The 15,391-nt window shown below is 44.3% G+C and overlaps 1 protein-coding gene across 2 annotated transcripts; it reads left to right on the top strand.

Moving 5' to 3' along the window:
* Window positions 1–9,112, top strand: LOC117310603 (RNA-binding motif protein, X chromosome-like). 2 transcript variants are annotated; one of them, XM_033850319.2, is made up of 9 exons: window positions 1–109; window positions 818–924; window positions 3,024–3,151; window positions 3,248–3,303; window positions 5,299–5,442; window positions 6,603–6,714; window positions 7,656–7,781; window positions 7,880–7,968; window positions 8,714–9,112. In XM_033850319.2, the coding sequence occupies exons 1-9, from the start codon at window positions 1–3 to the stop codon at window positions 8,989–8,991; spliced, it is 1,149 nt and encodes a 382-aa protein (XP_033706210.1). In that variant the 3' UTR covers window positions 8,992–9,112. The 2 variants fall into 2 exon arrangements, with proteins under 2 accessions (XP_033706210.1, XP_033706211.1); XM_033850320.2 differs by having other exon boundaries at window positions 3,024–3,120; window positions 3,241–3,303.
* The last annotated feature ends 6,279 nt before the right edge of the window (window positions 9,113–15,391 follow it).

Raw genomic sequence — 15,391 nt, forward strand, 5'->3', positions numbered from 1 at the left:
ATGGTGGAAGCAGATCAGCCTGGGAAACTGTTCATAGGAGGCCTCCATGCTGACACCAATGAAAATTCTCTTGAAGTGGTATTTGGGAAATATGGTCACATTATGGAAGGTAATTTTTAGAACCAATATATATATCTATTCAAAGCAAATGTGTATTAAACATACACCACTGGACAGCTAGGTTATAATGCTTTTTCTGTTTTTAACACATGAGCACTTTTTATTTAAGTTTCTACTTTTTATTAGGAAAGCACTGGGCAATGAGGGAAAGTGTACACCTTAGGGGCTCCTACTACTGAGAAGGGAAAAAAGCAGCGTTATTTTCTTCCCCCGACCCGTGCTTTGCAGCATGCAGGGTCTTAGTTACCTGACCAGGGATCAAGCCCACACCGAGTGGCATGCGGCATGTGGATCTTAGTTGCCTGAAGAGGGGTCAGACCCGTGTCCCCTGCATTGGGAAAGTGGAGTCTTATCCACTGGACCACCAGGGAAGTCCCAGGGCTTTTTAAATATACTGTGGTCATAGGACATGAAATGGGAAGAGATATGCTAATTGTAGAATGGTTGAAATTATTGACTTTATTTTTAAAATACTGGAAATGATATAAAATGGAAAGGATTTTTTTGGTTTATGTGTTTTTGTTTTTTGTTTCAGTGTTAAGTAACTTTCAGGAGGTTGTTACTGTACTGTGTCCATAACATCAAATTGAGTTAAGGAGGCCTTATGAGAAATTGTCAAAGGATTGATTATTTTGAAAATATGAAAAGTTCAATTTTATGTGAAATTTTAAATTAAAAAGATTTATGTGTATTACAGTTATTTTGATGAAGGATCGGGTAACAAACAAGTCTAGAGGCTTTGCTTTTATTACTTTTGAGAATTCTGCAGATGCAAAGGATGCTGCCAAAGATATGAATGGAAAGGTAAGAGTCTTTTAATAATATTTTGTGTTCTCCATTTAATACTATTTCTAGATTGTTTCTCTTTTTTCTAATTTTTTAAACTAACATAATGCCATATAAGCCTTCACTCTCCTTTTTGTCACATAAGTACTGGATTGTCTGGTTGGAAAGAGATTGAAATTAACATTAGCTTTAACAATATATTTTAAACCTGTTTTAGCATTCAAACATAAAAGTAAATAAGTTTTAGCCTGTAGAGCTCTCCCCAATATCCCATATTGTTTCTGGTTTTTTTTTTTTTGCTGTACGCGGGCCTCTCACTGTTGTGGCCTCTCCCGTTGTGGAGCACCGGCTCCGGACGTACAGGCTCAGTGGCTGTGGCTCACGGGCCTAGTCGCTCCGTGGCATGTGGGATCTTCCCGGACCAGGGTACGAACCCGTGTTCCCTGCCTCGGCAGGCGGACTCTCAACCACTGCGCCCCCAGGGAAGCCCAAAACTGTACTTTTAATTGCATATTTGCTCCAAGATTTTTTTTATATTGTAGGTAATATTTTTCCCATTTTATATTGCAGGTAATATCTTTTTATATTCATCATACTGTGAATTGTTAATTGTTAAAATTACCTCCAGTGCTTCTCAGTTCTCATAGTGTGGAACACATACATTAATTCCCTTTTTCTATAGCTTGGTTTCTGGTATGCTGCAGGCACTTGGCACATGTTGACCCTTTTACTTTACTTTCATATTTTAAGGTATGGTAGTACCTAAAAGTTGACTTTGAGTCATGATTTTATTTTGGGTGCAGAGATAAAGTTGCGTTATGAAGAACAGTTGATGGTGATCCGCCACCCCCATTTTCTTTGTTTTCAAGCACAAGAACGCGTAGTCTGTGTAGACATTAGTCTTCACTTCTTTATTCAACAGATATTTTATTGGCAGGCATTGATTTAGCAATTGATTAATGGTTGTGGGTAAGACAAAATACCTATTTTCTTGGACACTTGTGTTCTAGGGTGAAAGATGAGAAGCATACAAGTAAAAATAAATGCAATTTCATATGCAAAAATATTAAGGGAAATAAAGTAAGTAATTTCATTAGAGCTTAAGGGGAGTGGTGGACACTATTTCTATACATATAGATCTAACAATGTTATATCCTGAATGTTGGGAGGGAGGCAGCCATTCATAAGTCTATGGGAAATATTTTGGACCCAGAAACAGAAAAGGAGGCCCTAAGGTGGGAACACATGGCTGTTGAGGCTGTTTGTATTGGGCCAGGGCCCATCCATATCCACCAGAAGTCTTAGTAGGAATTCAGCATTTAAAATTGTTTTCCAAAAATAACATGAAACAGCTAGAGTGTTTTATGTAGAGCAATTATATGATGATTTGAATTATGTTTTCAAAAATCACTTTGGCATCTATAGAAGGTTAATTTAGGAAGCTGTTGGAAGATTAAGAAATGTAAGCATTTCTGAAACATAAGAATATGAAGTAGTATTATAATAAGTTACTCTTTGGGGACATGTTTAAACAATTGAATAAGGCAAGAGATGTTAAGGACCAAATAAGTGCTCTATTTAAAAAAAAAAACAGGGAAATTATTAGAAGTAAATACAGAACAGCAATCATGTTGGAAAATTTTCTTTCTCTTAATATTTAATAAATGCTAAAAATAATTAGAGTAGGAATAACCATTTTGAATAATGGATAATTCCATTATTCCAATGAATAATTTTATTTTTTAAATGACACGTATACTTTTATATACCCTTGGGACACTGAAAACTTTGAATGGTAGAAGTACAGAAATGAAGTGAGTTTAGTTATCCATTATAGAAAATAAAAGGGTATATTCTCTCATGATAAGTGAGAGGTATTAATCTTCTTTTAATACCAGAGGACATTTCAGCGAGCTGTAACTGCCAATACATACACTTTGTGTTGGATGACTTACTGAAAGACTGTTACTAATTAAATCTCATTTATTTGGCACGGTGAAGGACACAGTCATTTCAGAAGAAAATGTTTGCTTTGTGGAAAAAATACTGATCTTGAACTAGTGCAGTAGTAAATAAATTTGATGTAATGTTACTAATGTTATACTTAATCTTTTTAGTCTTTGGATGGAAAAGCAATTAAAGTAGAGCGAGCCAACAAACCATCTTTTGACAGCGGTGGTAAACAGAGACCACAACCTCCTGCAAGAAACAGGGGCCATCTGAGAAATCCGAGACATGGAAGAGGAGGAAATGGAAGAGGAGGAAATGGAAGAGGAGGAAATGGAAGAAGACGAAATGGAAGAAGACGAAATGGAAGAAGACGAAATGGAAGAGGAGGAAATGGAAGAGGAGGAAATGGAAGAGCAAGAGAGCATCCCTCACGTGGAGGACACTTGGGTAATGTTTTAAAATACAAGGCTGCAGCCATAGGACCGGAAAATCGTAAGTTTAACTGTATAGAAACATCTCAGTTTTTATTCCATCCTTTATGAGCAAAGTAGTCTGTAAGAATTATTAGATGATGAATTACATTGATAGTCAGAAGTATTTCTAAGTGGTAAAGAATTATTGTAGTTATAAAATGACTTAACTAGATAATATGCAAAAAGTTAATCACCTTACAGGGAAATAGCATAAATTTTAAACTAAATTCAGTCTCTTTTACCATTATTACTAATTGCCTCTTTTCTTCAAGAAGTTTTCTACAGAGTGTACTACTATCGATCATACATTAGAATTTTTCACTTTAGGGCCAATAACTTTATATGAGTTTAAGTCAATGATTCATTAATAATCTATTAAAAATACATTGATTAATTTTATTCTGAGAGTAGACTTATTGCATCATAAAAATACTAGAGAATCTTGAAAACTACACCACGGAAAATAAAAGTCACTCAGAATATCCACAATTCAGGGATAAACACTTCATATTTTAGGTTTCACCTTGCAGTATTTGTCTTAAGTGTATGTGTTCAGAAATCTAAGCAAATCTCCATTGTCATTTTGATATGAGGCTTTCCTCCCTGGGTCTGTTGTTTGCATTTGGGGGAAAATACCTTAGGGAAATAAATAGGGCTTTAGATTCTAAAAGGTGTCTTTGATTCAGGAAAAGAGTAAAAACCTCTGCTTCAGAAACATGTATGTTTTCTTTCTGTGTGTATTAGAGGAGAAAGTCGTTGAAAATATATTTTTTGAATTTTTTCAGAGAAGTTTTCTACTTAGTAAGAAAAGGAGGAAAAGCACTTTGTATTTCAAAAACTTCCATATATTTAACCACCTTTGCTTCACCTATTAACCATAACCAGTCTTCAGAAATAAAACATTTGGTTTCTTTTTGTGTTAATTAGATGTGTGAATTTTAGGAAATGTTTTTTGAAAGTTCAGTTAAAGGGTGTGCCCATTTTAAGATAACATAGTTTTGTTCTTTTCCCACTAACTTGATCTTGAGAAAAGTTTACCAGTTCGTATTCTGCCATGTGTAAGAATACTCATTTTTTCTTGCCTGTGGCACTACAGGGGAATTGGAATATATCTAAACATCTTTCTGGTTAGAAAGGTAAAACATAAATTTTCAGTATTTAATGTGCATTTCTTAAATACTATTAAAATTGAACGCAACATAGCCCTTTTCACTGAAAAATCAACATTAAGAGTTGATCTGTGAATAACGCAGGCTTGAACTGTGGGTCAACTTACAAGCAGATTTTTTTTTCAATACATACATATTACATCACTACGTGATCCAAGGTTGGTTGAATCCATGGATGCAGAACTAGGGGTACTGGGCCAACTGTAAAGTTATAAGCAGATATTCTCCTGCAAAGGGGGTTGTTTGTATGTATATACTTAACTGTTAGGTAATGCATTTTTTATTCATCTTTTTTATTTTTAATGTTTTGATCTATACCTAGGATGGAGCGGCTGGGCCCATGGGCCATGGCCGCTGAGCCTGCGCGTCCAAAGCCTGTGCTCTGCAACGGGAAAGGCCACAACCGTGAGAGGCCCACGTACCGCAAAAAAAAAAAAAAAGCTTCCTTGACACCAGAATTATATAACTAATAACTTATCATCTTCCTCCTAAACTGATCAAAAATTCAGGTTTACATTTAATTTATCCAGGTTTTTCTGTACTCTCTCTCTTTTCCCCAAACTGCTTTCATACCAGTGGTTCTTGAATTTCTTGCTAGATTTTCCAAACTGACTTCTACAGTAAGTCTTTGAACTGTACTAACTTATGTGTCATATGAGCAAACAATCTTACTGGTTTAGACAAATATGAAAGCTGAAGACTGGGGTAATCGTTTAGTGAAAATTTATAACAATAAGTGAAACTTGACCAATGAAAAAATGTTGATTCTAGTTAACTAAAAAGATTTCATTTAAACACAGGTTGTGGTGGATATACTCCTAGTCTCAATGCGAGTTCTTCCAGGGGACCCTTTCCAGTTAAAAGAGGACCATCTTCGAGAAGTGGAGGTCCTCCTCCTAAAAGATCTGCTCAAAGACCAAGCAGTAGTGGGATGGGAAGACAAGGTAAATGCTATGTAATGCAGAGACAGTTGATTCTTATTAATGAAAGTGAGCTATTTTAAACAGAATGTTTAAGCAAAATGGAAAGTGAGAAGTATATGAACATGTTTACCAATCACTAATTTATTGATTGATTTGTGGTTGGGAAATAATCTTTTAGTTTCTAATTATACATGTAGTAGGTGATTAGCAGTGCAGTGGGGAAAACATTGCTTGTATGTCCATGTTTGCTATAGAATTCCTCTTAATTTAAGTTGTTGCTAACACTTTTTGGTTAGTAGGCTTCTTTATCACATAGTTTCAATATCAGAATTTTCATGAAAACTATGTCCTGTGAGAGAATGTTCTGGTCTGTAGAGTAGTTTAGCTATGTATATTGGCCACCTGGTTTTTTATTTAATTATTATAAACAATAACTGAAACTTGCCATATGAACTGTAGTTTGTGCTCTTAACTTTTTTAGCACTGTTTTCTGATCCTTAATATGGTACGGACTTGAAACAGTCATTTTCAAATTGCCATTTTATGTGTAGAATATTAATGAAGCCAAATGTAGCACGGTATTGACTTCAAAATACAACAGAAGCTAAGAAGCCTACCCTTTCCATTATTAGATGGTTAGCCTAGTGAACAAACAAGAGAAGAGAACAAACAACGTCCTAGTGACCTCTAGGAATTAGGAATAAGAATTAACACATGAAGAGAACATTATTTATGGGAGATAGTTTCATATTTTGGAAGTGGTACAGTGTTTTTCAAATGAGCCCTTTATTGCTAATAAACAATAGAAGTCACTATTGCTATCATCATAAAAGGTCAATAATTAAGGTTGTACACATAAAGGAGAGAGCCAACCACTTGGTGATTGAATATGTGACAGTAGTTACCAAAAATTAATTATTTGCTCAAATTTTGAGAAGTTTTCCCTACTGCTGGTAATTGAAAGGGTATGTGAAATGTATAGGGAACGGGAGATGTACCGAAAATAAAATGTTCAGTGGTATCATTTAAAGGGAAACAAAAATGTGCATAAATGGAATTTTAGAAGGAGTAGTTTTTTAAAATGATTTTGGAGAGAGGAAGGATATCAGACTTTTGAATTTTTCCTGGAAACATTACTGTCAATTTTGAGATACTTAAACACAAGCATTTTTAAATTAAAGGCTCAGTATCACGTGGAAGACATTATGGAGCTTCTCCTCACAGAGAGCCAGTCTCTTTTCGGAGAGTTGGCTATATGTCACGAAGAGATGGTGGTTATGCTACTAAAGATAGGTAAGAAAAAACACAGTATATGAATTAAGCCATGGTTAATTTTGTTGTTCTTGCTGAAATTTACCTAACACGAAATTGAACATTTAAAAGTGAACAATTCAGTAACATTTAGTACACTTAACAGTGTTATGCAACCACCAGCTCTGTTCAGTTCCAAAACATTTCATTACCCCAAAATAAAATTAATAAGCAGTCACTCCCATTTTCTCCTGCCTTGTCCCTGGTAGGTGCCCATCTGTGTCCTTATCTATGAATTTATCTAATCCTGAATATATCATACTAATGGAATCAAACACTATGTGACCTTTATTATCCAGCTTTCCCTTAGCATAAATGTTTTCAAGGATCATTCATGCTGTAGCGTGAATCACTACTTCTGATCTTTTTTTTTTTTGGCTGACTAAATATTCCATTTTATGTGTGGTTAACATGGTTTGTTTATCCATCTGTGTGGGTTATTCCCATCATAGTGCTGTCATGAATACTCCTGTACAAGCATTTGGGTACCTGTATTCAATTCTTTTTGAGTGTATATATACTTAGGAGTGGAATTCCTGGGACATATAGTAATTCTTTAATTTTTTAAGGAACTGCTAATCTTTTCCACAGAGCCTGTACTATTTTACATTTCTGCCACGCACATACATGATTTGTTTCTCTGCATCTGCACCAGCACTTGATATATTCTGTTTGTTTTTTTTAAATTATAGCCAGTCTGATAGGTGCAAAGTAGATATTTCATTTTGGTTTTGAATTGCATTTCCCTAATAAATACGTTGAGCAGCTTTTCATGTCCTTGTTGGTTATTGTGTATCTTCCTTGAACAAAAGTATATTCAAGTCCTTTGCCCGTTTAAAATTTTTTGTCTTTCTGTTGTGTGAATTCTTTATATATTCTGGATATTATAAGTTGCATTTAAAATTTTATCTGCTTTATTTAACTTATTCAAGCAGAGCTTATCCAAGCTCCCGAGACAGCAAGGATTATACTCCACCACGTAGAGTCAATGCATACCGTTATTATGGACATTCAAGTTCTTGGAATGATCATCCCTCTGGAGAACATAGGTAATATAAAGTTTTGTGTTTTTATCAAATAAAAACATTCTTTTAAATTATGTGATCGTGACACGTAATTTAAATCTATGACATTCTTTTAAATTTAGTGATCGTGATGGCTGTGGTGGAAGTCGTGATAGAGATTATTCTGAATATCGAAGTGGAAGGTCTTACAGGGATTCATATGGGAGTTACGGTAGGAGTGCAGTTACAACCTGTAAATCATAGAATTAGACTTAACCAGATCGTTGTTTACTCTAATTTTACTTCAATTCCTCAAAGGTAAAACTATGTTTAGCATGGCCTTTTTGATAAATTAAAGACCTTTGAATTGTTTTCTTAATAGCTCACTTAAAATGCAATGAAGGGTAAATTGACAGTCTCATCTTTTTTTCTCATTACAGAAAAACTATTTTAACATTTTTCTTTTTTTTTTGCGGTACGCGGGCCTCTCACCGTTGTGGCCTCTCCCGCTGCGGAGCACAGGCTCCGGACGTGCAGGCCCAGTGGCCGTGGCCCACGGTCCCAGCCGCTCCGCGGCATGTGGGATCCTCCCAGGCCGGGGCACGAACCCGTGTCCCCTGCATCGGCAGGCGGACTCTCAACCACTGCACCACCAGGGAAGCCCCTATTTTAACATTTTCAAATAATCAGTAGAGTGCTATTAAAAGTATGAAGCATAGGAACGTTATGAAAGTGAGAATTTCAGTCCATTTTCAGAAAATAACATTTACTTTAAAATAAACTACTTAGGCTGAAAAATATTGCTCGCTCTTTTAAATAAATGTGAAAGCCCTTCACTGTTGCTACATAGTTTATATTTTCATAGCAGAGACAGATAAAGCTTATCTTTTCAAATATTTAGCACTTTAAGTCATGTTATATGATACCAGAAAAATTTGTAATGTTTAAATTTAGTTTATGAATCATTAACTTCACAGGTGACTCCCGTGGTGCACCAGCAGCACGAAGGGCCCCTGTGACTTACGGTGGAAGCAGTCGCTATGATAGCAATACAACAGATGGATATGGAGGAGGTCCGGAAGGTTACTCAAGCAGCCAAAGTAATACTTATTCAAGTGGTCGTGAGCGTGGAAGACAAGAACAACCAGGGTTTCCACCCTCTGTGAATGGGGGCTACCTTGCTCCTCGTGACTCATACAGTAGCTCAGGTTGTGGGGCTTCCAGGGGAGGTTATGCGGGAAGCCAATATGAATGAGAGGGCCAAAGCAGATATTAAAAATAACACTCAGTTATGTACCAAATGTTCTTTACAAAGGAAAAGTTTAAGTTGTTTTCTTTAATTGATGCTTGATTGCTACTAAAACAAAAATGTTGGTTTGGGGGGAAGAGGCATATATTAACTTTCCCTTTATGAATATTCAGAGAAAATGACAACATGGAATTATTCAAAGTACTTTCATAGTTGTTAATGTTAGTTGAAAAGTAGAAGTTGTGTTTAAAATGTAATGCTCAGAATTTTCAGAGTAAAAAAATTTCATGAAATATTTCTTGTTAATTATACTGCTGAGTTAAACAAGCATAAAACTTTTGTTTGGAGGATGAATTGTGCTGTTTGCCTAAACTTTTCCTTTGTGTCTTTGAACATGAATGTATTCAAAATTAAGCAATGTGTTATTTCTCCATCGCAAGCTGTGACTGTTTTCCAGTTAGGCTAAACAAATTACATGTTCCTTTTTGAAAGCTTAAACATATAAAAGGTTTGAGAAGTCTCCAAAAAGGCTGAAAAACAATGTTTACATTATTACTGACATTCTATGTGCCTTTATCCTTTTAAAGCAATAGTATAGGGCTTCCCTGGTGGTGCAGTGGTTGAGATTCTGCCTGCTAAAGCAGGGAACACGGGTTCGAGCCCTGGTCTGGGAGGATCCCACGTGCCGCGGGGCAGCTGGGCCCGTGAGCCACAACTACTGAGCCTGCGCGTCTGGAGCCTGTGCTCCGCAACAAGAGAGGCCGCGATAGTGAGAGCCGCGCACACCGCGATGAAGAGTGGCCCCCGCTTGTCACAGCTAGAGAAAGCCCTCGCACAGAAACGAAGACCCAACACAGCCATAAATAAATTAATTAATAAACTCCTACCCCCAACATCTCCTTTAAAAAAAAAGCAATAGTATAAATGAAAGGAAAATTTACACATGTGAATGTAATGAGTTTAAGAAATCTTGAGGTTAAGTATCTATTTTCTGATTCATGTTCAAGTGGCAGATGACCAACGTGGGAATAATGATAATAAAACCAATTTTCCATTAAATGTAAATGGAACCAGTTAACTTTTCTGAGTATATATCTTAGTGAAAGTTAGTACCCCTGGATTGTAAAACATTGGGAAACGTTTCAAGTACTACTGTTTTTAACTTTATTTTGGCATGCCTGTGCCATTGGAGCCAGGAGTTCCCGCTCCAAAATCAGAAAATCAGAATCTGGTTTCCCTCGGGACCTTTAACCACTGGGAACTCTCAGAAAATGTACAAGGAAATGCATGGTGGCCGAAGTTGCTGGATACTTTTCTTCCAGGGGACAGAGAGCCCGAAGCTCTGTGGCATGACAGGGGAGTGTCCGGCAAACCCAGCTCTTTGCTAGACTTGAATTCCTTTGCTCAAGAGCAGAAAAGCCATGCAGTGAAGAGCTCCGTCTGAGTGTCTGTCTGTCTCCCCTCTGTCTTTGTGTGTGTGTGTGTGTGTGTGTGTGTGTGTGTGTGTGTGAGTGTGTGTGCGTGCACCTTCTTGTTTCTGTATGTATCTGCTCCCTCCCTCTGTGGCCCACTCTCCTGGGATCCCCTCTGGATACTTAAACTCTCCGAGAAATTCTACCTTGCCTGGCACCAAAAGACCTCTCCTCGTCTGTGATTGGCACCCACGGGTTCTCGGACTTTGTGTGACCACACGTTTGCATAGTGCCTTTCAAACGCTTGAGTGGCAGGCAGAAATTGCCTTTCTGCTAGCCAACATAAGGTGTCAAGCGTCCCTCCGGGAACGGACATGGACACATGGCACGAGACGAACTTGACTCGGCCATCCTGTCTTTTGAGAGACCGAGAGAGGGACGACAGGCTTTGGTGGCACTGGGGAATGCCAGAAACTTTATTTGGACACGTGCGCACACACTGAGGTGCTGAGGACTGCACCCAGTCGAGGGCCACCACGCACGCATGCATGCCTTCACCACTGCCAACCCGAGGATGTGAATTTTGCCGACCCTAAGGATGCCCTGTGAAAGTGGTTCTGCTCTCGTCCACCTTCCAAATGAGATCACATCCCAGCCCAGCCCTTCGCCCCAGTCTTGTGGGACAGGGGAGCAGGGGTAGAATCCAGCTAAGCCATCACGGCCATACTCCTGAGCCACAAGGGTTGTCAGAACATTAGAGTGATGTCTTAAACCAGCAAAATCAGTGTGAGGCAGTCGGTTATGCCTCGGTGTGCCAAACCTTACGAAAAAAAGGCCAGGTGTTTCTCAAGGGCCTACACAGGGGTGGGGGGAAAGGTTGCTTGTGCACTGGAGAAGGAGATAAAGGTGGCTGTAGCTGAGATGGGAGTGGGGCTGGAGGGGTGGGGGGTGGGTCTTTCCTCTTTGGGCCTGGGCATCGGGCCCTTTATGATTCTCATGTACTTTGCATCCTCCCTGTCCTTCCACAGGTGCTTTCTTCCTCCCTCTAGTCTCAGCCCCTGGTCGAGGGTGCTGGCGTGTGATGCCGCTTACACTTTGCTCCACGGGTGGTATCTCTGGGCTGGATTCCCTGGCTTGGGGGCTTCAACTGGCCCACAGTTTACGTACGTTCTATAAGCTCTTTAAGCTTTTCCACGTCCCCGCGTCCATCCCAACGTCCACGCATGCATGACAGTAGTCGTGCCTATTCCTGAGCACGCACGTGCACACACGTGCCCCCCCACTACCCCCCCCCACACACACGCCACACACGGGCAGGTAGCTATGCAGAACTCTACACGTACTTGTTTCCACGAGAAAGGATTTTGGTCAGCGCCCCCTTGTTTACTGTTCCAGTTGTTTTCTGTCCCCCACCTCCCCTCTGTGGATCTAGCCCACGTGCACATTTAGCTCCACGGGTTGTTCTTGGAACGATTGCCCTGCCTGTGGGACGGTGTGGTTGAAAGTGAGTGCAGTGGGAGGCTTAGTCACGTGCACCTGTGTTCTGTTTCCTCCCGGTTGCCTTGGACAGGGTGACTGTGGGGAGCACGCAGGCTCGATTCCATTCCCCGTGCCCCTGTCTGTGGCACCATACAGGAAGACAAGGTGCTAGGGGCCCAGCCGACTTGGGACACGCTTTCCTCTTCCTGGAGCTCTCAGGTTGGTTCGCGTGTCCCCGGGCCGTCTGCTTAGATAGGTGCTCCAGGGCTCCCTTTGCTCTGTAGGTGTTTGTCCTCAGCTGGTTTCTCTTTCCCCCTCAGGCAGCTGTGGGAGGCCACTGGGAACCAGTTCGTGACTACGTGTGTGCTACAATGTCCTGAAGGTGGATGCAGCACTTGGGTGAAGAAATTAGGCTCTGAAGGTGAGGCTGAAAAGATGAGGTGGGCTCCCTTCCTGTCTGCCCTGTTTACTGCTAAACACGCACAGGGCCCCCACCCTGATGGCCACCCTGGGAATCTTGCCTGCCCCGGGGGCCAGCGTCAACCCGTCCCTGGTGCAGAAAGCAGCACCCTCTTCATTCGCCGGGAGGCCCTCTGCCCACTCGGGGCCTCACTGACTTCATCAAGGACAAGGCTACCTTTCCGTTCCTCTCGGTAGCTCTGTGGTGGCCGAGCCTACCGCTCGGCTGTAGGTCCGCTGACCCCCTGGTAACGGGTTGGCCAGGTGACACCGAAGAGCCTGACCTAGAAACCAGGGGCCCTGCCAGTGTCACCTGGGGCAGACCTCCTTCAGGTTCTGTGTGATACACAGAGAGAACGTGCCCCCAGCGGCACCGGGCAGAGACGTGCCAGGAGAGAAGGGCATAGGGACCGGAGGATGTGATCGCTTTAGACAGGCAGCGAGGCGGGATATCTGACAGAGGGGCTCCTGGCCGCAGTCAGAGAAAAAGACACGAGCTCATGCGCGGAAATGGCAGGGCCCCCAACACGGGCAGGGCCGAGCTTAGAAGCTGCCTCACAAGGGACAAGGACACCAAGACCCTGGCTGACTTCAACACAGAAACCGTCTTCACAGAGATGGAGCCTGCGTGCTCCCTCCTGAGTGGATGAGGGAGATCCCCGCTGGACAAGAAGTCATACGTCTCAGGGCCCCGATAACCCGATATGCCAAGGGACGACGCGGTGAGGGACAGCATGGAGGATGTGGGCCCTCCGCCTTGAACAACAGCTACAGGGGAAGCCCCGCGTGCCGTGCCCCAGCGGGGCTGACAGGTTTCCACCCTCAAAGTCGAAGCTTTGTTCCCCAGGGTGAATCTCAGTGAGGTGCATCCACTGGGTTGGACCACGAGGCCCCGGCGGTGGGCACCCGGGGCCACAGCGGGCAGTGTAAGCCTTCCTTCCCCACCAGGGGGTGGCCTGACCATTTCTGCCACATCGTGCCTGGGCAGGCGGGCCGCACCTGAACCCAGCCATGGCGCCTTACGCGTGGGTGGCCCAGGTCAAGCTGTGGGAGGACGCTGTCCAACCTTCCCTCTAGCCTTTCATCCTTGCCAGGCCCCTCCCAGCAGCGCTGACCAGGGCAAGAGGGCTCCAGGGACTTGGGCCCGGCTGAGGGTCGGAGGTCCCCCGCTGCCCTGTGTCCCACGTGCAGCCGCAGGGCCACTGCACATAGTTTCCCTTTGCCTCCACGGTAGGGAACCCTAGGCACCGGAGTGTGGGAGCCACGAGGGAGGCTCCCTTCCAGCTTAAGGATCACGGAGCTGAGGAGGGACAGAGTCCCTGTCTGTCTGTGTGTCTGTCTGTCTGCCTGCGGAGACAGCAGCCGGAGCGGGGCAGGCCTTCCTCTCTAGGCCACGGCTGTGTGCCACCCTAGAAGTGTACACCACGGCCCTCAGGGCTTCAGATCCCCAAGGCTGATGCACGGCAGGGCGCAGCCAGTGCAGCTGGGAGGCGAGGACGAGGATTCCTGAAGCTGCCCTGGTGCTGCAACCCTCCTCGGTCTTGAAACAGCTGCGGGGGCAGTGGGCACCCACGTGGTCTCAGGAGTCCAAACAAGCAAAGGAAGGTCAGCGTGGCCGGTACCACAGGGACAGAGGTGCTCCCCTTGGAACCAAAGTGCAGGCAACGGGGAGGGAGCGCGGCGGACCGCGCTCCTCTCTCCCAAGCCCAGCTGCCGCAGAGTCGGTCCCGGACCTCGTGCATTGGGCCAGAGGTGTGCCTGGAAAGCAGCTGTCTGCTCAGGAAGGAGCACTCCCGGTGCCCGCCATCCCTTCCCCTCACCTGCCCCGGGCCACCCCCCATGCCCCACCCCAAAACGGATCCCTGGGCCTCCCGGCCCGAGGTCTGTCTGCTCCAGGGCTTTCTCTTTCCCGAGGCCTGGCGCACAGCAAGCTGAGAGGAGCCTGCCACGTAGCGGGGTCCAGGCCTGCCGAAGGGATGTGCGGATGGAGGCTCCCAGAGGACGAGAACTGCTCACCGGACGGTTTCTTGAGGAGAAGCGTGCTCCTCTTGGGCATTAGTTCCGCTAAGCGTCCCGCCCCCTCCGCTCCCTAGGGCAGGCTCGGATAGAGGATTTTAGCCTCTGGGTAGCAGAGACTGAGTAACAGTTACGTGCTGCCCCTCGGATCGCCGGGGCGGGAAGCAAGGCAGGCGGCACACCTGCGGTTTGGGAAGGCAGGTGGGTGCCCTTCAGCCGCTTCCCCTCAGCCCTCAGCCCTCACCTTTGCCCCTCTGCCTGTTGCATGCAGGGATGAGAGCCCAGGAAAAGGGAGGGATTCACGGGCGGCCTTTTGCTCACGAGGGAACGGGGCTTCTCTCTGGCAGTTCCTCTCTTCCCCAGTCAGCAGAGCCTGGAAGCCAGCAAGCCGTCTGCTGCGCCCGCAGGCATTGCTCTCTGTCACTGTCCCAGGGTCCCTGCATGCAAACAGCCCGGCCCCCTTCCTTGTCTGCTCGCTCACTCGCCCGCACGCTCACACTCACCCACGCCGCCACCGGGGCACACAGCGACACGTCACACCGGCGTCTGCCTCACGCGTCCTTGGAACGCTGCCCCGCGGGGCGGGCTGCTAGTGCCCGCAAGGATCCCACGCTCCCACCCTGTGTGCTCAACGGTCAGCCTGAGCTTAAGGAGTCACCTGCCTCGCGTCGTGCCAGTGTGCGCCAGACGTCCTGGACGGAGGCTGCTGGCTCAGGCACGGGCCCTAGGCGGCACCAGGCCATTAGGCCCCTGCAGGCCAGGGCCCTTCCCTGTCTCCTTGCCCTGCCTGCGGAGCAAGTCTCCAGTTCAGCAGGCTCTCTTTCTTTGCCTCCTCCTCCTTCCAGTCCCTGCCCTGTGAGGAAGGCCCTGGGCCTCTCCGGAATCCCACATCGTCCTGCCCTCCCCACGTCCTCCACTTCCCCAGGCCCGCCATCTCGCCCACAGACAGGGAGGTCCGCAGGCACGGGCTAAGAAGCCCCACACCACTTGATTCACTCGTGAATACTCCACAAACCCCCGTACCTATACACACACACCAA

The sequence above is a fragment of the Tursiops truncatus genome (genome assembly GCF_011762595.2).
Source record: "Tursiops truncatus isolate mTurTru1 chromosome Y unlocalized genomic scaffold, mTurTru1.mat.Y SUPER_Y_unloc_1, whole genome shotgun sequence".
In the NCBI taxonomy this organism is placed as follows: domain Eukaryota; kingdom Metazoa; phylum Chordata; class Mammalia; order Artiodactyla; family Delphinidae; genus Tursiops; species Tursiops truncatus.